The 22,254-nt window shown below is 41.6% G+C and overlaps 2 protein-coding genes across 3 annotated transcripts in view; both read left to right on the top strand.

Moving 5' to 3' along the window:
• LOC124155630 overlaps positions 1-6,099 on the top strand; it is a 35,350-nt gene extending 29,251 nt beyond the window's left edge. For both annotated transcript variants that reach the window (XM_046529626.1, XM_046529635.1), the window contains exon 10: positions 5,592-6,099. In XM_046529626.1, the coding sequence (XP_046385582.1) occupies positions 5,592-5,899 (308 nt within the window). In that variant the 3' untranslated portion in view covers positions 5,900-6,099. The remainder of the gene's footprint in view (positions 1-5,591) is intronic.
• An 8,362-nt stretch (positions 6,100-14,461) lies between these two features.
• LOC124155621 overlaps positions 14,462-22,254 on the top strand; it is a 70,857-nt gene continuing 63,064 nt past the window's right edge. The window contains exon 1 of the mRNA XM_046529614.1: positions 14,462-14,744. Within this exon, the coding sequence (XP_046385570.1) occupies positions 14,643-14,744 (102 nt within the window). The 5' untranslated portion in view covers positions 14,462-14,642. The remainder of the gene's footprint in view (positions 14,745-22,254) is intronic.

Raw genomic sequence — 22,254 nt, 5'->3', positions numbered from 1 at the left:
AAAACGTAAGTCTGCAAATATAAGCGCATTAGGTCTAGGAAGTTACTGCAAATCGTAAATGTTTGTTCATTAAACGATTAACCATTTAAATTAATAAAAATCTTTAAATTTAAATATTCTGGTATTTGTTTACAGTAATTCATTTAGGAACCCATTCCCCAGTTCCATCAATCAAACAAAATGATGAAATTTTGAAAGTTATTTTTGACAAAAGTAAATGTTAGCGTAATATTTTAACCTAGTAAAAGTTTGCTTGTTATTACGCTCAAAATATTGGTATATAAATTATATCTGTATTGGCATGTACAAATAATCCATTAGAAGAAAATAATGCTTTCAAAAGTCATAATTTTGTGCACGATTTCAATAACATTATTTTATTTAGCGAAGCTATAAACGAGTAAAGTACATAAATAGACTGATATTTTAATTCTTCTACTATTTTTTCGATAGCATACCTTAGTGCAACTGCTGGACGCTCTGTTGGTCCTATAGGTCTTCGGTACTTACTGTTGGCGTCAAAATGATGTGCCGCTGTGCTTTGCAAATTTATATGTGGACTTCAGTGCATGCCATAATTATATATATATCGTCATCTTACAGGAAATTTTATTCTCAATTCTTATATATTTTTAGTGTTATTAAAAATTCAAAAATGTAGACGCGTCAGTGCAATAAATGACTCCTCACACCATATAATTAGCCGTTTTGTCAACTTCATGAACTTTGTAACTCAACCTAGGGAAAACTACTACGTCAACAACATTCATCTTCTACAAAAAGTTGCAACCATTAATGTACATTAATAAAATGGCTTTTTCGTATTATTATAACGCATATTTTGTTGCAAAATAACGAAAATGTTTAAATACTATCTAGTCCTACAGTTTACACCAAAAGAAAAAATAAAATTGATAGAAACACTTCTTAATTTATTTGAAAATTTTCTATGATCCACAATCTATAACAATATTTATATTTGTGTATGTAATTGTGTACTTCTATTAATGTCATGTTGCCAAACGCGGCCGCGCCAGGCCTGTGCTGGTTACCAGGAACTAAAGTTTAGCGAGCAAGACGTGGCAACGCAGCTTTCGTTCGCTCCGGCGTATTGTTTTAATGCCATTACATAATCTAAACTACATAAAAATCATGTATTTTCGGATCATAGAAAAGTTGAAAATAAAGTCAGACGTGATTCTATCAATTTTATTTTTTATTCTGGGTAAACTGTAGGACTAGATAATGTTTAAACGTTTTCCTTATTTACTGTAAACGCATATTTTATTACAACAAAATATGCGTTTTAAAACTTCGCAAAGGCCACTTAATTAATCTATATTTATGTTTGCAACATATTGTGGAAGATGAATGTTGTAGACATAGTAGTTTTCCCTAGGTTGAGTTACAAAGTTCATGAAGTTGACAAAACGGCTCATTTTATGGTGAGTCATTTATTGCACTCGCGTGTCTAAATTTTTAATTTTTCATAAAATAAAAAATAAATTAGAATTGAGAATAAAATTTTCTTTAAAGTGACATATTATTCATTATTATGGCATGCACTGAAGTCCAAATATAAATTTGCAAAGTACAGCGGCACATCGTTTTGACGCCGACAGTAGTGAAGTCCTTCGTGATATCGTGCCTCACAGCATGCAGAAGCTGGTCAAAGCATTCTAAATCCATTCTAAAATATAAATAAAATCGCTCATCATGCTCCCTTTGCTTCTTGTAGAGGGAGTGAAATTCTCCTTCCTCCTCTCGAGAAAGATTTATTTCATGAAACCATATCCGACGCTTCTTTTTATAATAGATATCGCAATTTTGTAAACTACTTATTAAGTATGACCGAAGCTGGTAAGAATCAAAAAGCAATTACCTGTGCCTTCGCTCTTCGTCGATTAACGTGGCTAGTAGTATTGCTTCCTCATCAATATCAGAACTATTATTCATCTCCATTGTACATGTGACTTGCTGGATAAATATCTGCCTCTACAATGGTCGGAGTTCGTCGGTTTTTCGCTCTCGGTATAAGTGCAACATTTCCCTAGTCGTGGCCGCTTAGGTGTGTGCACAGCGGTGCCCGCGCTGCGGGCGTATCTACCGCGCGGCCGCTTAGGTGTGTGGGAGCCTTAAGGCATCGTGAGTTTAAACTTCCGCGCAATATCGCTTTGACGCTCTCCATTTTCAAAGCAATTGACCTCTCTCAAGTCCTCTTCTAGGTTAATGGTTTTTCTTGGTAAATTCTTCATTTTTCTACACGCATTCCTATTTTTTGCCATATTCTCTTGGTTTTTACCCTGTATGGCTCTATCTAAATCACCTTCTTCTGCTGAACTGTATTCCTGAGACGCAGAAGGGCTATGACTGCTGGGAGGGAACAAAGCCATTGTGTTTAAGACTCTATAGCGGACCCTTTTATGTGTTGATGCTATTCATGCGCAACTCGGTCACCGCTCCGTGAATACCGATGACCTTGAAGGCTTTAGCGTAGACTCTCTACCTGGAAGTCAATCGCCCGGTAACCTACGACGGCAAAAATACGTCTCAAACCGTATTGCTGAAAAAAAAACTCATTTCCACTAGCCCCACGCTTAATTAACGATCTAAATTATTTATTATCATTCTGTTAAGGAGACGAGATAAATCTTCGGTAGGCCGGCTATCTAGACCCAATGACGAGTAATACTTTTGGCAATTGCGCAGCAATGAATTTCGATTAATATATAAACAAAAAAGAAGATTTGAGGCAAGAAATAATATTAATATGCGTAAATTGATAGAAATTTCGTGTGTACTTAGCGCAAGTTCACGTTTTATCACGAGAGCGTTTAAGATTTTTGATTAGGCTACACTGTGTTGCAATGTTTCCCCGAGGGACGAATTTGCGCTATATCGAAATTGCGCTAATCGAAATTGTGCTATACGAGACATGGGTGTATTCAGTTGAGGTATTTGTGTATAAGTTGGGAGGTGTTTGTTTATTTTATGACCACTTATTCACTTATTTTATTTTAGCAGTATAAGCAATATTTTCTGCAAACCATGACATGAGCAAAAGATGATTCTGGCTTTTTTTTATCACAATGTCAAGGTATTGAAAAAAAAATCACAGAATCCCTGAGACTTGGATCTGAGCTGTTGGATTCCATGCTTGAAAATGGGAAATTTTGGAGAAAAAATTAAGTACAAGTATAGTTAAATCTCTATTCAACGAATTTGTTGGGAGCAGAAAAATCATGACTTCGCAGTATGGGGTTTAGCTGTATGAGGTGGTATGCAGGTTGCGCCTTTGCAGGGGTACCCGAGTGTTCCGTGTTCTTTATGATGCAAGTCGAGTAAATATCTAAATCTTACTTAATTCACCTTGAAAACCTGTCCTTTTGCGATGATAAACAATTTGTATAACTTAAAATAAAATGGCGTGGCTATTACTGCGTGATTTTCAATCTGCATTTTACAAAATGAAATTATTGTCTTTCTTGTCCATTCTGCTCTGCGCCTCACTGCTTACTTTAGTTACTGTCTGAAATTAAAGAGACATCAAAATTGATGCCTGTTGATAAGGTATTTTTTAACTACATACTCCACAATTTTCCCATGTGTCTCGTCGATATTATTCTGGAAGTGCAATAATTTAAGTTGGCATCAATTGGCGGATTTATGCAGCAATTTCTCTTGAAAGAGCACATATTGCCCTTTAGACTTACAAAATGAAATGCAATTTTGGTATTCTATTTAAATAACTACTGGTAAATATTTATGTTCGTGACCAGTATGTATTATATATCAATAAATGACGATGGAAGTTAGGTGGGGCGAGTGAGTTAGCATGAGTAAAAACACTGCGGTTGGCAATGCATCTAATTCACAGTGGCGATCTTAGATGATGATGCCTTCATAGAAGTTGATGACGATGGGTATTCTTCAGGTACACCCATTCTTCTGTGCCAAAATGCAGTAATATCTTTGAATATACCAGTTAATATTTGAATCCATACCTTGTTGTCATTCATCCTTTTATTACGTCTTCATAGTTGAAGATAAATTTAAGCCAGGTTTGCCTTTTTTCAGTCCTCTGCACAACGTCTCTTATTTTACACTGTGCGCCACAAGCAGGCTAATACTAACGATGTAAATTGTAACGATTAATCGTAAAAGTAGAATCAAATCAATTAAATATGGCTTACAATAGCAATTTAGATTAAATATGTCTTATATTAGCTATTTAGATTTTGAATAGAATTATTTAGAATTTGAATTTACTTATTTTGTTAATGCAAGCTTTATTTAGTGGGAGGGGGTTGTATAAATGAACCGATGAGGAAGGAAATATACGACTTTTCCGATCCTGAAGAAAATCATTATGTATTCCTTTATTCAGGAAGTGTAAATGCCCACAGTGGATGCTGTAAGTACCATTTTAGAGGGGTGGTAATTGGGTTGATATAACTTTGCGATAGGAATGTGTTTGCTGAAGCAAAGGTTCAGTGTTATTATAAGTGGGTGGAAGTGATCAGCCTCAAGGAATGAATAGTGAAGCATTTAAATACATCTAGGATGAAGTTTGTCATGAATAAATGTTTGACTTAACCGGGATTTGAAGCAGGATCTCCAAATTGCCAGTCAGGCATGTTAGCCAGTTACACCACCAAGCTATTGTCTCGGAGCAAACTTTGGGATGAGTTTTATCAAAGAAGGTGTTGATGTCACAAGTCCACTCAGTGGCATACGTTGCAGAGGTTGTGCTTACTGAGTCACTCTTGGAGTGAAAAACCCTACTTTGTTGCTCCGTTTGGCTACGGCAAATTTCAAAGCACTGCATGAAACAAGTGACTTTGTAAGCAGTCACGCGCACGGGTGCAAAGTTAAATGCACCAAGGATGAAGTTTGCCTTGAAAAAATATTTGATGTAGCTGGGATTCGAACCTGAATCTCGCAATTGTAGGTCAGGCATCCTCTGCCACATTCACTCTGAGAAAATGTCTTGGTGGCATTACTGGCTAACATGCCTGAAGTCTTGTCATTCCAATATCTTTCCTTTGAGAAGGATATTTGTCTCTGCTCTCTCTCTCTCCTGCATATCTGTCCTGTATCTGGTCTCTTACCTGCTGCCGTGTGAGACATTTGATAATAGTTGCCTAACTATCGTCCAGTGACTTTAATTGCATCTGCAAACATCACCAAGAATTCTGTTGACTTTGATTGCCGTTGAAAGAAAAGTGAATCTCATTATTTAGGGAAATATTATAAAATACCTATACTGGAACTGAAGTATCTAAGATTTGGATGTGTTCACTATTTTTTAGATCCATTCTTTCATCTTATTGAATTACATATGTCATTTCAAAATGCAAAGCTTCAAAACTGCTTTGAACTGAGTTTCAATTGCTGTAAATTGTTGATATTTGCTGGTCATTGATGCTGCTTGATTACTTGAAAGCTATTTCAAAGATGTTTGGTTTTGTGGAAACATTTTAGGCTGTAAAGTAAACATAAAAATGTTTTACTTTAAATGTTTTTACACGTTGCAAATTGATGAATTCAAAGGCTCCAGCCTCTCGATTTTTCTCCCATGATATTTTTAGGGGATGCTTGTTGGTTTCCTGTTGCCGAGTGTTCCTGTAATGGAGGGGAGTGGGGGGGAGGAGAGGGGGCTGGGGCAAAGTGTGGCGTGAAGACATCGCCATCTGCTTACGAGCACGGTGTCAGTCGAGTGGCACAGCTTTGTGGACATGCATCGGCCAACTGCTGCCTGTCAGGTGCCCTGCTTGGCTGTGCCCATGGCTATTCATCGCTGCCCTCCCGTTGGGTGGAGCAGGGACTCGACCCCGCCAAGCGAACTCTCCTCACGGCCAGAATCAATGCGCTGCTCAACCTCATGGCTCTGCCGTGATTTGTTTTTTGTTTGAATGAAAGTGCGTGTGCCTCTCCTCCAGAACTTGATCATTCCTCTTGCAAAGAGAATATTTTTATATTGCTATTTTACTGTTATACTGTTGAAGATTTTAAAGTAAGTTGATAACTATTTCATTAGATTTGTGAGTGAATTATTAGATTTGGTGAAGCTATAATATAGACAAATTTGAAGTGAAAGTGTTTTTGCCTTTAAATGGTGATGAAGCATTAATTTTACTATACCAAATTTGTCTCCTGTTACGCCCATTGTTCTTGGGGAGACGTTCGCTCCCAGCAAGAGTAGTGGCCCAGTGCATTTTGCCTCCAATTGAAGGGTCTCAGGTGAATTCTTTGCATCAGTGGTGGTGCTTGGAACTTATCAAAGGGGCCTAGTCCTACAGCCAGGTCCATAGGGTAAGTTGTACCCCCCTCCAAGGAAACAAAGAGTCTGGAAAATCCTGACTCTCCTTTGATGAGGTATAATCATAATGCTTCACTAACTAAACTGTCAAAATCATCAAACCTTCCAAAATGCAAAACTTACAGAAGCCATTTTACTGAGCGTAAACTGAGATGACTGGGGGACCATTTGCCCCCCCCCCCCCCCCCTTGACACTGTTTCAGTTGCCTACAACCCAAGTTCCTATATCCAAGCCAACTTTTGGGTTGAATCACTTGAGTGAGTGAGAGGCGATTTTACTCCTCAGCTGTGTTTCCTGCTGATGGGGTTGGAGCAGAGGGAAACCAAGGTGGTTGGCAACATTATTTGATTGCAGCTGGACCAGAAATGGCTCTTTATGGGTCACTTAACTTATTTTTATCATATTAACTTCACAAAGATGATTCATAGCTAAAGGAATTATCAAGTGCTGGTAGGAAGTGTGTGAAATCACTTCATGCCAGTAAAAGAAGGGCATTTGGTGAGTATGAATCTCAACCCTTGTGGTATTTTGAAGTCTGTTCTGGTTTCCAATAGAGTTGTTGAAATAATTAAGCCAACATTTCCCACCTCACTTGGGTTCAACCCTCAGGATTGATGTCCAGTCAGTGTAATTCAGCTGTACCTATTTATAGTCCAATCCTAGGCCTTAAGTTTCTTTCTGATTGGCTGGCTAGTCCTCTACTTCCATTTGCCATTGGAGTCTTCCTTATACGGACTTCCCAGCTTTATAGTAGGTATCTGAGTCATGGTTGAAGCTCCTCCCCTCACGCTGGATCTCAATGGCATACTTTTTCACTTGTGTGGCTCAAAATAGGGTTTCCTTCATCAAAGAAAATGAAAGGCATCGATTAGGATTCATTACCCACCATTAGTGTATTCATAATATACAAATTATTTGGTTTTAGAAATCCCAGTTTAGGCGAATGGCAATGGTCAATTTTAACCACATTTGAAAAAAGGCCAGATTGGCGCCCATGCGATGCCACTCCACGTGACGTCACAGGGACCTAGTTTCTATGCGACTAGATAGGAGTTTTACATGGTCTGAGATTACCAATGCATGCATGCGGCACAGAGCTCAGGGAAACATCTCTTAATAATCACCCATTAAAACTGCCTATGGTCGGAAAGTTTCCTTTGTTTGATAAGGTATTAATAATCCATAATTAAGCCAAGTGCTACCTGCCAGCAGGATACTCTGCTACCTGCTAGCAGCCTGCATACCAGTGGCACACACATCCTCGCCCCAAAGTCACCTCACTTTGCGGCAGCGGGAACCAGAATGTTGTCACACAGGCTTTTCCCGGCATTCATACTTAGCCGTCACGTTTTCGCGCGCTTGAAATTATTCACTTTTCATTTAATCACGAAAAATAGATATCGCCATTAAAAAATCTAAAAGCGTGAAATGCGTACTCAAGGAGTAATAATCTTTCGATTTAGGCAATAAAAAAATAATAGGAAACCACCCTATTATCACCGGTACCCAATAAATGGCCATGTCTCTGTTGATATGTAATGGCTCCTGAGATTTCTGTTTGGTAGACCCCAGGGTTATTCTGATGCTCCATTCTGGTCAAAATGCTTCTTCCGCTCACCTCCTCACTCTTACGGTATCTGGTAGATGCTAGAGATCTGTTAGCAATTGCAAAACCCTGTTTCTCCTCGCCCATGACATACTTGCCTGAGCTTGTTGCCGTGTTCATTAGGATTGGGAAGGCCCTCATTCATGCATGTTTCCTGAGTGTTCGCTTCGTTATGGGCTCTCTGCCTTTATCAACCTCAACCCCTTCCAAAAGAAGTTGGGGGATGCAGTTGGTATAGTATTATGGATTTCCATTTTCCCTCACATGCCAGACCAATGCTATATGTACTTCCTGGAGCTTAATATCAATGTCTCTCTTTATCCCTGTTCAGTGACCCCTCCTCCTCTCTCATTTATTTTAACTCTCATCTTTATTTAAAATTTTTCTTTGCCAATCGAGTGCTTTAGCTTTAGCCTATGTGAAGGTGCCTGAGAGCTACTCTGCCCAGTGCAGTGCTTATCGGGTGAAGGGCTCAACCATCTCTATGATTCTTGAGGAAAATGTGTAAATTCTTATCTTAGACGTGGTTTTTCAGTTTCAGGTTTTTGCATTTTCCATGCAAAAACGATCAATATTTTTAATTGTATATAATTATAATAGAAATTTAAAACCAAAAATACATAAAACTGAAAAAGAAGCATTCATTTGCAAACAAAGAGTTGTTTTTTGTTCGAATTTTATTATTTTATTAGGAATATTTACAGTATTAACTCAGACCAGCCAAATTTTGAGATACGTGTTGCTGGAACAAAGCCATCGATATCCACAACGGCTGTTCTGTTGAGAGGCATTGCATAACCTATTGGGGCAAAGGAAAGCAAATGTGTACTTATCGCCCCTTCCACATCGCTTGGGCGGATTATGAGGAGAAGTAGGCTTTGGAGGGGAAGCACATTTGGTTCCTGGAAAAATGGAAACGGTGCACAGTGGCTAGGCTAGAATCGAAAAAAGCTGGCCAAAACCTCAAAATCGATTTTTTTGAGCTAGGAAGTTGAAACTTCGCATACACATTCTCAAATAAATTGTGCAAACGACCACCCTCGATTTTTTCTGAAAGTTTCCGACTTTATCCTCGTGCAGTGGTTTTATGAATAGTTTTATCGACAAAAATGTTATACCATCTTAATTGACACTTCTTTTTCTCTCATTTGAAGGGTTTTTAAAGATTATGTTTCATCAATAACCATGGATATATAGCAAAATGGCGGAGCCTGTTTTCAGCCCATTTTTTACATAAACGTAGAGAAAAAGTAGATATTATCATCGACTTCCACTAAGTAACTTATATCATGTCGTTCTTTGAAGCTTTTATATTGTGAATCTAAAGTCAAACCTTGCACCAACTTGCAACCCCGAATTTTAAATCGTTTTTTCGAGCGTGCGGTCGACTCCGGTTCTGGCCGGCGGCGGCGGAGAATACGGCGACGCGGCAAGCGCGTGGATGCAATATGGTCTCATTCACTTTTATGTGTGGATAACAGATATAATGGTGATAGAAAATAATCATAATAATCGCTGGGCACTGCAAGAGGTGCACTGAAAGGTTTCTTTCTTTGAGTGCATTCCATGGAGAATGGACTTGTCGTGTGCTTCCGTCGTGTGAGTCCGTTTCCCCACTTTAAGCACACGATTTAAGTCCATTCTCCATGGACGTATTCTCCGCCGCCGCCGGCCAGAACCGGAGTCGACCGCACGCTCGAAAAAACGATTTAAAATTCGGGGTTGCAAGTTGGTGCAAGGTTTGACTTTAGATTCACAATATAAAAGCTTCAAAGAACGACATGATATAAGTTACTTAGTGGAAGTCGATGATAATATCTACTTTTTCTCTACGTTTATGTAAAAAATGGGCTGAAAACAGGCTCCGCCATTTTGCTATATATCCATGGTTATTGATGAAACATAATCTTTAAAAACCCTTCAAATGAGAGAAAAAGAAGTGTCAATTAAGATGGTATAACATTTTTGTCGATAAAACTATTCATAAAACCACTGCACGAGGATAAAGTCGGAAACTTTCAGAAAAAATCGAGGGTGGTCGTTTGCACAATTTATTTGAGAATGTGTATGCGAAGTTTCAACTTCCTAGCTCAAAAAAATCGATTTTGAGGTTTTGGCCAGCTTTTTTCGATTCTAGCCCACTGTGCGATGGTAATCATTAAATTGGCTCCTCACTGCCATAACTTAATTAAACAGCTTTTTAAAACCCATTTTATTACTCCTACTCGATAATACAGCCTCATCAAACGATGCTTCAAGTGCTTCAATTCTTTCCATTTTCTGAGGCCTTACCCCCGTTTCATTCAGCGATGCTGCATCCTACCAAGGCGCCTCAGAAAGTATATATTTGGAAGAAATTTAAAATACGACCTTATTCCGTGCATGTCTGAATGACGACCTCTCCAACAGCGACAGACACTTCAATTGCACTAACGGCACACCCTGCTCCAGAGATCCTAAATTTTCAATCCATAATTTCAATTTTCAATACATTTTTCCATCTTTAATTTGAAGGATTTTATGACCTCGAGTTGCGTCCTGGAGTCTCAACGTTAGTTAATGAGCGATATGTCAAGCCTTCGACCTGCAGATGCCTTGTGGAATCCCGGCGAAACTATCGTCAATCTCTGGCAAACTAAAAGCGGCGAAAACCCAGAAGATGGAGAGATTCACGAGACATGCAACGGTTTTGTGGCTGTTTCAAGAAATCCCCTCAAAAACCTCGTTTTCGTGGCATCCCTTCTCATTTCATCCTCTTAACTTCCATTCTCTTTAATTGACTAAAAGTGATTTATTTGCAATTAGTGGACTATTAGAAAATATCACCCATACGTAATCCTCAGGTACGCATCCGGGAGTGGCTTCAGGACTATACCTCCCCCTAAAGTTTTTCCTTTCGACGACTACCCGCGATACTTCTGCTGACGAGACCATTAGCCTAGGGGCATCTATCCTCTGATGCGCCATTTTACGATATGGTGCATTTTTCACGATTCCTGCCAATAACACACGGTGAATTTAACTTTCAGCTCTGTGCCAACCAGATGTATCACAGCGGACTTAATCAAATGTATGGTTTACCGATGCGTGCGTCTTGAGAAAAGATATTAGAATAGGCAACCCGCATACCTCCTAAGCACCCCCTCGAAGCGAATTCCTGGCTAAGTGCCTCATAGAAGGGGCGCAGCTAGGAATTAAGGCTGGGGGGGGGGGGGGGGTTAAGGTGCAACTAACACCGGGGTACAGGGGCGGATCCAGGATTTCTTTCTGGGAGGGGCACAAGCAAGGCCGTATCCAGGATTTTGTTCAGGGGGGGGCACAAGGATACCTTGTTATACAAAACGAACGAAATGATAATGGGACCGTATTAAAAATCTAGCATATTTTTAAGGATCTGGGGGGGGCACGTGCCCCCGTGCCCCCCCCCTGGATCCGCCTATGCCGGGGTATGTGGGGGTATGGAATACTTACCAGGATAAGCGGTAGGTGCGAGATTAATAAATTGCGGAATTTTAAGATAAATGGTTCAAAATGGTGAGTTTTACGGCTTTCTGAGGAATATTTTATTAATCCTCACACTATTCTATTAGTAATATCAATCCAATTAAGTTAAATGGATTAAACTTAAACATTTCTCTGAGCTCTGGGGGGGGGGGGTTTATCCCCCAAACCCCCCCCCCCCCCCCTCGCTGCGACCCTGCCTCATAGACCTCTGAATGTCATTGTTGTGCAAGTATGCGTATAATGGTGTGATTTGTAGTACGCTTCAAAACTTGTGTTATCTCTGGCGCAGGAATTGTTTTCGCCATACATTCCTACGCAGGTCTGACTCTGCTGCTGTTCAAGACGTGCTGTACCTGCGAGAGGCTGGCTGCCCCCTCTCAAATGCCGCCCATTCACCCTGGCCGATCGCCCTGCGCACTCGACAGACTCCATAAAAAAGGTTATTATACGAGCCTTGCGCTCATGACACCTACGCACGCTCACATCAGTGGAAGGAGACCGTGCCCATCGTAAATAATCCCCACAGTGCTTTTTGAATTTCACGACTCCCCGATCGAATTGCTTTTTACCGGGATGAAAGCGTCGTCCAGAGGACAGGGACTTTCTCGTCAAAAGAGATACCTAAATTGAAATTAGGGTCGTGCCAGTTTATGCACAAGATTGGAGCTACTCCTTAGCGTGGAAATATGCATGTTCGCCCTTAGTATGGTTAAGTTTTTTCTTTCTCTTTACCTCTATGTTTAACGTTGATTAGTTTCTTGGAGTGCACATCTAGAAGAATTTCAATGCAAATTTTTGACAACGTTACGGTATATTTCATCATCATCATTTGTCAACAATCCTAAGATTGGTTTGACGCAGCTCTCCATCGCAGCTGTAGCACTGCGATGTGGAAGGCAAGGGGAAACCACCACATTATTATCCCGAGGAGTCGCAGCTACTCCAACTTTAAAAAAACCGGTATATTTATATAACTTAATCAGGGCCACGAATGAATATGAGTCCATAAAGTTGATGAATAAAGGCATAAATGGTTATTATAACGTGTTTTACGGTAATAAAACAGTAAGAATTCAGTGGTAAATTAATTAAAAAAAAAGGTACTAGAATTTTTACATACCTTCTTCGCAATGAATTGGATTTATTTGTTGATGGTAACCAAGCTACCGCAGTTAATAGTTACCTATCAATTTTGATTAGTCGAATAAAAAAATTTGCTTAAATTTTCGGTGTTTGATCTTTTATGACAACTGTTAATGTTTTTTGGAAGTATGAAAAAGTAAAACCCGTTTACCGCGCTCATTCGCGTTGAATAAGTTCATATTAAAAATATCCCTCCCTTCAAAGAAGAATACACAGCCCGTAATAATAGTAATTGTAGAGAAGACGACCGATGTAACTTAAGTGATTTACGCCATGTGGAATAAGAAGGAAGGTCGGTATGATCCAGTTGGAAGCACCAAGGGACTATGGCTTAGCGTCCCATCCGACGGACGCAGCCCTGTGTTTGAGGTGCCTTTCACCGCAGAGCATTCACATTTCAATCGGACTTCCAATGAAAAAATCTCTGCCGTCACTAGAATTTGAACCTGGTTCTTCCGGATGGCTAAAGCCAGCCCTATAGCTACCATATAAAATTCATATTATTCATTTTATTTTGCCCCTGGCACAGGTATGTTTGCAGCGTGCGATCTTTGAAATTCCGTTTGCGAAATGCACTCATAATGAGGCTGGGCGATTAAGTTATGAGGTAATCAACGTAGGATGCAGTGCTGTAGTTGGGCCGGTAAGGCGTACCCCTACGCGGCCGGATGTATAATACATGTTCAGCTGTTGGAATTTTTGGTGAGTACCGCCTAAACTTTTTTTCCAACTACAGCACTGGTAGGACGTCATTATCACTTGCAGGTTCCGAATGTGGTTTATCGCTTTTTAGAATTAATGAATAACCGGGTGTGATTCGACATTGCACCCGCCAGTTACCTTCTTGCGGCGATGAGTCGATTTTAAGGCTTAATACTTGTTTAAGCAAGCAAATCAATATCTTCCCCTAACATTCGGCATTAAATAACTATTATATGCGTATGTCACCGAATCAAGTGAATAGAATTATTGCCTTATGCAATTTAAGTGTTTCCTTAGTTAATTCTCTGCTGAGGAATTTTCCTCCATATTCTCCAGTTTTAAACCAGAAGGTACGATACATTTGTGATTATTTAGATTGACGCTTTATGTACCATCTGAGGCATGGCGAATATATTATCTCTCTTTTTATCTCATGACTTGTACTTGTCTTCTTTCACGACATTACCGATTGGAAAATAAATATTAGCCAATTTACTAAATAATAAATTGTTGTATGGTGACTTGTTTAGTATTCGGAGACCGTTTTTTGGAGATGGAAAGAACGACCATGCGCATTGTCCTTAAGGCAAGCTCCTTTGCCCCTCGATGGTTTAGCGCAAGGCAGATCCTAAGCCCCCCCAGGAAATCGGAAAAATTAAGTAATAAATTAAATGAGGTAACCTAAATTATTTTAATTAATCATTTGAGAGGGCGTGGTCGATTTGGCAAGATTCATTTAATTTTACGTTCATTCCAGTTGTAAAAAAATCATGTAGTGTCGTTATTTCATATGCTACATACTTACGTGGCCTTAGATTGGTATTGGCTCCCTCCTAGACATAACCTATATGGTATGGTAGGAATAGAGAAGAAACTCGTGTCTTAGCTGAAATTTGCGTACATGCTCTTCTAAGCGATGCAATTGTTTCGCCGCGGCGGCGCAGGACGTTTGGGTGAAAGTGAGGGTAAATAAGAGCCGTTTCGACGGCAGCGCCGCCACGCCGACTCCGCACGCGCCCACTGGCAGTCGACACCGGGGCCGGAGGGTGAGGGCGGCTGCGGCGTTGCCAAACATGGCGGCGGCGCTGGAATGCGTGTCCAGTGGGCGTAGCGTGCAGCTCTTGAGCAACCCCCTCCTCCCTCCAGCGCAGCCGTCCTCCTCCAGGACCAACTGGTATCCCCACTCGCCGCCGAGGAAGGAACTTTCAGTGCGAGAGCGAAAGCCGAAGTGAACAGTGGCGGAGTGATCGTCGTCTTTTCGGCCTGCCAGTGTTGGGATCTTTCTGTACTGACAGTTGTGCTTGTGTATCCGTGTTGCCCGGGAGACAGTGTTGACGAGGGATTGTGTGTGTTGGGCGAGCATTATGTGGGCGACGGGCGTCGAAGTCTCCGGCGTCGGGAGGCGGCGCTGCGCGGGCCTCCTCATGCCCCCGGCCCTCCTCTGCTTCGCCCTGTGGGCGGCCATGGTGAGTGGGAAGGCGACTCTGCTCTTTCGAGGAGGAGACGCGACGATGCTTTTGTTTTCTTATAAGACTCGTTTCTGTGGGCGAAGCAATCGAAAGTGTATGCCATTTTCCGTTAACATTTTTTCCATGTCGGACAGTTCTTTCAGTCCATATGCCCCAGGAATATCAACAGATACGGCTTATGATCAGGTTTCCTTGGAATCGAACGTATATAAATTGTCCTTAGTGGTGAAAAACCTACTCAGGCGGAACTCGAACCTGCGAATCCAGGATAAGCAGGCGAAGTCTTCTTCACCCAGCCGTCATTGGAGCCAGGGTCGTGTTGAAATTCGCATCGCAGTGTTTCATTTTCTGACCTCGTATTGTCTTCGCTTTTCGTATGTTCAGCGTGCAGCATTGTCGTCCCCGTTTCCTCCCAAGGGCAACCACCGCAGGCGTTTAAATTCCCGAGAGCGAAGCAAGATGGTCGCGTAGGAGCGGCGTATGAATCTCGAGGAGTTGGCGTGCACCCGCGGGGGCGGCGGTCCTTGAGGCCTTTTCCTGCGCCCACATTTCCTCCCGGAACCATATGTTCTGTTTTCTTAATCCCCTGCATGATCACTCATACCGGACCAGGAGGAGGTGACAACATTTTCGTGAAAAGTGATCATATTTACCGAACGCTCGGCAGGAGGTATGAGTTCACATTGGCGTTGAGTGAAGAAAGTTCTACAGTTCATTTCCAGCGACTTGGGGGCTGAGAACTCAGTCATTCTCGTCAGCTCTCGAAGTAGGAGAAATTTTATGGATTCTATCAGATAGTGACAATATTTGTGTACAAATTTTTATTCAAATGTTTTGTTTTTCTCCTGCGCGTTAAGCTGATATCAAGAGCCGGAATCATAGCGAAGTCAATTGAAACGAAATATAAGGGAATATATTTAATGTCATTCAAACCTGCCGTCTGAACCCAAGTTAAACACAACCAATAGAGGTCTAAGTACGTATTAGCGCGGATACCAAAATATGGTGACATTCCTGTAACTTCTGTATACTCATTTTACTCCGTTATAATAGGAAAAGAATATAATACTTATTAAATAATTGTAAATAGATTTCACAAAAAAACTGATACCTCTCTGTCTTCCGCGGTTATACATTTTAAGGAAATGGCATTTTTATCTAACTAAACAACATGTAAACAAACGCCATCGTCCGAATCAGTCCATCAAACTCGCCTTGAATCGCAAGATCTGGAATTTTACCATTTCAGTCTTGCTCGCACGTACAGAAGCCAAGATTCTCTCTTGTTTACATTTACTCTGAAGGGCGGTGAAATTCGCTTTCCCATGGACTCGGGGACCTCTGGCATTTGCAGGCCACTGCCAACACCACCAAGCCATCCAGATTCCTCAAGGTCCCCTTTAAAGGAGTTATGGTTCGATTCCCGGTCGAGGTGATTTTTTCCCCCTGGCAAGGGAAGGCGTGTGTGCAGCGAGGTCGTCTCTTCTAGCCCCGCGTCCACTTTGGCGAAGGCATGACCCTTCCTCCTCTTCCCGCGACCTTTTCACTCCAGGAGATGTCCTTTCTTTCTCGCTGTGCGACATTCCCGTCCTACGCGAGCAGCGCCTCCTCAAATGGTCTTAACAATCCCTCCCCCCCCCCCCTTAACAGATTTCGAGACAAATTTCTGGATTTACTTCTTTCGGCTGAAGGCGAGCCATTTGCGTGGGGAAGGGATTTTTCAAAACGATCTCGCTGAGGTGAAACTGCAATTTTCACGGAATGCTTTCGCGTCGGGCGCCGAGCCATGTTCGCGAAGGTCTCGCTGAGTCCTCCAACAAGAAGCTGCGTCTCATTACCCTGTGGGGAAGGGGGTGGGGAGAACCCTAGGTATTCTAAATGAGTCGTGAGAACGGAAAATATGATTTTGTTTCCCCCAGCCATATAATTCCTTTTTATTACCGTATTTAACTTCTGTCATTGCTTATTCGATTTAATCGTCTTGACCGAGTCTTTTCAGCGTCAGGGCTCAATCGGGACAGGGGCTTTTCTCACTCAGAGACGTGGGTGCTTTGGGGTTTGTGATGCCGATAGGCAATGGTGAATTATTTAGCTGACTATCCTCTCTGATACTGTTTGCCGGAATCTTTCGAGAAAAATACGTGTAACATGAAATGTTGCATTTCCACTGTATTACCTTTATTATACAACATTGCATTCCACATATTACACCTGCCAATGGTGTCATACCTTGATCGTATGCGAGAGCTGGCCCACTTATAGAGCAATTGGGATTATTCCGAAATTACTCTTAAAAGGATCTAGCAAACCTCCGCCCACCCTCCAACTGACATATCTCGTGGAGTAATCGAGGTGTTTCCTAGCTGACCCACCCCCCGAAATCCGTTGCTCCCTTACGGCTGTGCAAATAACTGCTGCAGCGCGAAAAATCGCCTCGAAAAAGCACCTCGTTGATTTGGCATGCGGTCGTCGTGCGCTCATCTGATCCAGCGCCCGCCAAAACAACAGCAGCGCATCTTTTATTCACAGCCGTGTCCATCTCTTTGGAGACACGCGTTTCGCCGAGTGTTGATTTGCAGGGCACACGCTCCTCCTTCGCCATTACTATGGGTCCCCGGCCCCTGGCTGTCTACCCGGGGCGGCGAGCGGGGGTAGGGTAGGGGGGGAGAGGAACATCGGATCCCTACACGCCCACTCACAATAGAGCCCGAAAGGTGGCTACGCAGAAGCCGAGGGCAAGATTGAAACCACGCGAAAAATGTCGATATTAATGCAGGTAGGATAGTGACTGATAGCTTTTTATATTTCGCATAAATAATGCCACTATGGGGCGAAAATAGTCATTCTTTCATTAAAGTGTTTGTGGAAATTAAAAAAGAACAAAAATACAATATTTTTCCACGCTCCATGTTACCTGTAATTCACTTGAATACTATCCTTAAAAATATATTAAAATGTAGTTATGCTACGCTTATCGTGGCTCACAAACTCACTGTTTCAATTCAAGATATTGCTGTTGACGAGGTATGTCAACAACCATTCTTCCCTGTCAATCGTTGGTCGCGGGAAGGTGGTGACTTGCGTTTGAGGATTTCATCTTCGATTGTTTATATAGGAGATGTGTTGCTTGGGATAAATATGTATTGGTCCTATAACTACCAAATTTTTACGAAGAGTTTGCCATGGACCTCTAGCATCACACCCTTCATACGTCGCGTCGTGCCGCGCATGTCCAACCTCAAACTTCCTATTTTTTCTTCGTTTGGGTTAGCTATGTACACTGTACAGCTTATTATATTTACCTATACTGAGGGATTTAATACAGCAATCGTTGCGGGATTCGTTAGTCTTTTCGCTATTATAATTGGGTTGGCGACCGCTAACAATGGCCAGAATTAAAGCCGTCATGGATGTGGTGCTCCGATGAAAATGTTAACAGTGCGACGAGAGTGATTCGGTTGATTTTGGGACCAACTGCCTCAGGGTTTAGGCGTTTAGGGGGTCGTATTATTTTTAAATAATATAAATTTTCTTATATAATCGAAGGGCCGCATACGCAGAAGCAGTGGCGAACGTAGATCCTCATTTCGGGGGGGAGTGGGGAGTGCATGACCCCCTCCCACACGTTCTCCCCCTGTTATTTTATATTAAAAATTCATTAAAATGTCATTATGTATGAAAGAGTATCCCTGCAAGCCGCACGTTATTTAATGAACGAATTCGTATTACTTCATTTATTTTTTCTTCATTTTCGTAGGGTGGCGTGTTCAGTTCAGTTTAACTGAGGTTATTTCCGCGGATAACAGTTACAAATAATACATTACGCTTCAACAAAATAAATATTGACGAAATATTTCTTCGTGTAGATGTTTAGGCTGTCGCTTCATCCACGTAACTGGGGTTGAACACTGGGACGGGAGTGGAATCGGTCCGGCATTCACCCTAAAGACGGCGGGAAACCCGTGAAACCACCGTCAGGCTACCACGGTACAATAAACTATGTAGAATATCAACATTCCAAGTATAAACTATGTCGATAGTGACAGTGTATAAAATTTATTACTTATTATTAGAATTAGTTGAATGTACTGAATTTAAATGCAGAACTAGATAAATAAATAGTCTTTAGTCATTCACTTTCACAGCACTATATCTTGTTTGTCGCTTCGTGTGCGCGTTGCAGCGTAGGCCGGTAAACTGTGTTCACCCCAACCATCCATAGTGAACAATTTAATTATTATTGTGCGCATTTGTCTGTGCTGTGAGTGTAGGGCTATGCTTGTGTTAGCAGAAACTTAAAATTAACAATTTCGACCGCCATTAGAAAAACGGTAATTTTTTGCACGCAAACAAAAATCAGATATTTAACGGTAGTTATTTATTTTTTTATTTGTAATGTATAACATTTTCATTTATTTACGTTTTTATTTCTTATTTTTGCTTTTCGAAATTTCATCATTTTGTATATTTTTCTACATACTTTTTATACACTTTAGTGTTTGCACATTAGATAGCATCATGAAACATTTATTTAAACATCTCCTGGGCTTTTTATCTACCTGCGCGGAAGAAGCGAGTGTTCGCTCATTCCTATCCTTCCACACTGTAGAGATTCCTCAGTCGACGGAGGTGGGGTGGGGTTGGGGGAGGCAACAATCGGGAGGGCGACGTAGCGGTCCTCTCCCAATGACTCTCACTTCACTCTCTCACTCTCTCTCTCTCCTCCCCTCCTCCCCTCCCCCCTCTTCCGCCCACATACACTTCCCCTCCCCCCCCCCCTCTTGCCTCGCGTGCGTCAGGTGGGTGCGGCGGAAAATTCACCATGTACAGAGGGAGGGGGGGGGCCAAGAAGGAAGAGGAGGCCCTCACGTAACCGATTGATAAAAACATCCAAACGCCGTTGACTCTGGGAGGTTGGCTCATCTGCGACCTCCTCTTATAAATCCATCCCATCGCGAGGCACCGTTATGCCGTTGGACACGTACCATGCCCCCTCTCTCTCGTTTGGCATGCCTTGTGCAGGCAGATCCAAACATTCCATATGTTTCGCAAGGACAGAATAAGTGTGTCTGTTTTTGAGATACCATTGCGGTTTTTCATCTCACTGCTGTGCGTCTGAAAGATACACGCGAAAGCTTTTATGTCCTTTACCTGATTTCTCTCGGCCTTTCGATGTGAAACAGCTCCATGTTAGGCTCTATTAAGAAAGCGTTGAATTGGAAGCCGCTCTCCCCGCGCTCATGATCTGATTTTCAGGACTGGACAGCAATATGTAATCTTGGATTGTTTACAGTCTGCTATCGAAAATTACCAACTCACGATTATATCCAGAGCCTGGGATACGTGGATTTTATTTTGAGAGTGAGATTTCGAAAATAATGTCACTTGTGCAATCAAATATCGAAAATTAGCCCTTAAGGCCTGTTTACACGGTACATTAACACATACGGGTTAATGTCTAAATGTATGAACGCGAGAATGAACGCCAAATGCGCCGTTTAACAACCCAACTTGTGCAAATGCATGCACAGAAAATAGAACCGGTTCTGATTTGGTTCATGCATTCGTACATGTTCCGGTCCACAAAAATCATTCACGCAAACGTACATTAACTCGTACGTGTTAATGTATCGTGTAAACAAGCCTTTAGGAATGGCTAAGTTACAGGGTCAAGATCCCATGTCCCCAGAAATCTCACTCCCAAATATCAGCACTTGTTCGGAATGTCAGAGAACAGCCGCCTTTGGTCGTGTATGGTGAAAATAATAGACTGTGAAAGTATGTGCAAGGAATGAGACGGCTGTCTGTGTGAATGGAGCAAATAAGGAAAATTATGTTTAGCATCCGAGCGTATTGGTAATCAGTTCCAGCGAAACTCTGATTCTGTGGAATCCTGGCTGATGTGAGTCATCGCGATAGAATGCGTCCTTCCATGGATGAGTGCATTTCGAGGAATTTAAGCGATGTTTTTTTTTCGATAAATTGTCTGCTTGTGGGTTAGTGTTGTCGAGTCGGTATTTTTCCTTCCACGCTTTCATTCAATTTTAATATTCATTTCCTCTTGTGCATTTTATCTGGAAAACATTTTTTAATGAAGAGTTTTAATGGCCAATTATCGCTAGTTATAATCATGATTTTGAGTGCTAAAGTAAATAAAGTCCAAAGCACGAAGGTGGCTGCAGTTGGATAAATAATTGCATCATTGAACCGACTCCTGTCATATGGCGTGCACATTAGTTGAAGCCGTTGTCGGAATTCGTCCGTGTGGCAAATATTGCTCTAATGTAAACTCTACCACGAGTTTCCATGGTGTAAACTAATAAATTAATTCTTCTTCTTGATGGAGAAAAGTATTCAGTTCGTTGGCTGCTCGGGTATCGCTCTCTCGCCCCTTGAAATAAATAGGTCCCCAGTATCTCTAATTACCGTCCAATCTCCGATGTTTTGTGCCCATGAACATTCTCTTCTCCCTCCTGTGCGCTTTCCTTCAACTCTCCCTTCCAAGATCAGACTTTTTCCTCTTAGTATAATGTGGCCAAGGTATGAGATTATCCTTCCTCTCAATGAACTTCCTTACAGAGATATCGAGGCCGGCTCTCAGCAGAACCTCAGTGTTTGAATCTCTCTTGATCCATGAAATTTTGAGAAGCTGTCTTCATAACCACATTTCAGTTGCTTCCAGTCTTTTTATTGATGTTTCATCAGCCATCCAAGTTTCCGCTATGTACAACAAGTCGTGTATCACGTAGCTGTATACCACTTTTGTTGTGACATTCTTTCGTCCTCGTAAATTATCTTGACGACGGTGACCGAGGAGCACTGAGTCATTTGATACAACTTTTAGTCTTTTTATTTATCTTCACCGCCACGAAAGCAACGCATTTTTCAAAGGCTTTTACAGCGGGGGAATCTAACGAACAACAGCGTAGGACGATCATGAACGCCCATGCCCTGGATAGGGGCAACCTACGCAGGCGGGACTCGAATCCGCGACCTACGGTTTGGCAGGCGAGGACTTTTCCCCGCCGCCACGAAGGCGGATTTAATCCTCGCTTGACATGTCAGCTCAATAATAATGATCTTTTTTATACAATGCCATTTTCCTTGGACCTGGTAGAATAATGTGTAATGGAAAACATTGCTATATGGACCTAAAGCTCTTTAAGTAAGCGATTGGCCATCAAGATGTAGTTTTCGATGTTTTTTTTCCTTTCCGAAAACCCAGAAACCTTTGTGTTCTGTTTTTCATTCAGCTGGGGGACAATATGTACAGCGCATTAAATACCGTCCGTGAAACTTTGTAAAACTAATGAAAACTATTCCTCATGGAATTTAAATTATTATCGACGGTTTACTATCAATTTCGGGCCCAATTTACCGTATAAATCTCCCGAAAATAACTCTCAGTTAAATGTATTAGAACTGCCGCTGGAACGTGGGTCAACTCTACGTTCAGAATTCACGGCATGAATGAGGAAATTGTGAAGTTTTCTTAGAGGAGGAATAA

This window comes from Ischnura elegans, chromosome 1 (assembly GCF_921293095.1).
Source record: "Ischnura elegans chromosome 1, ioIscEleg1.1, whole genome shotgun sequence".
NCBI classification, from domain to species: Eukaryota; Metazoa; Arthropoda; class Insecta; order Odonata; family Coenagrionidae; genus Ischnura; species Ischnura elegans.
Note: the sequence above shows the minus strand (reverse complement) of the source record. Positions and strands in the feature narration are given on the sequence as shown.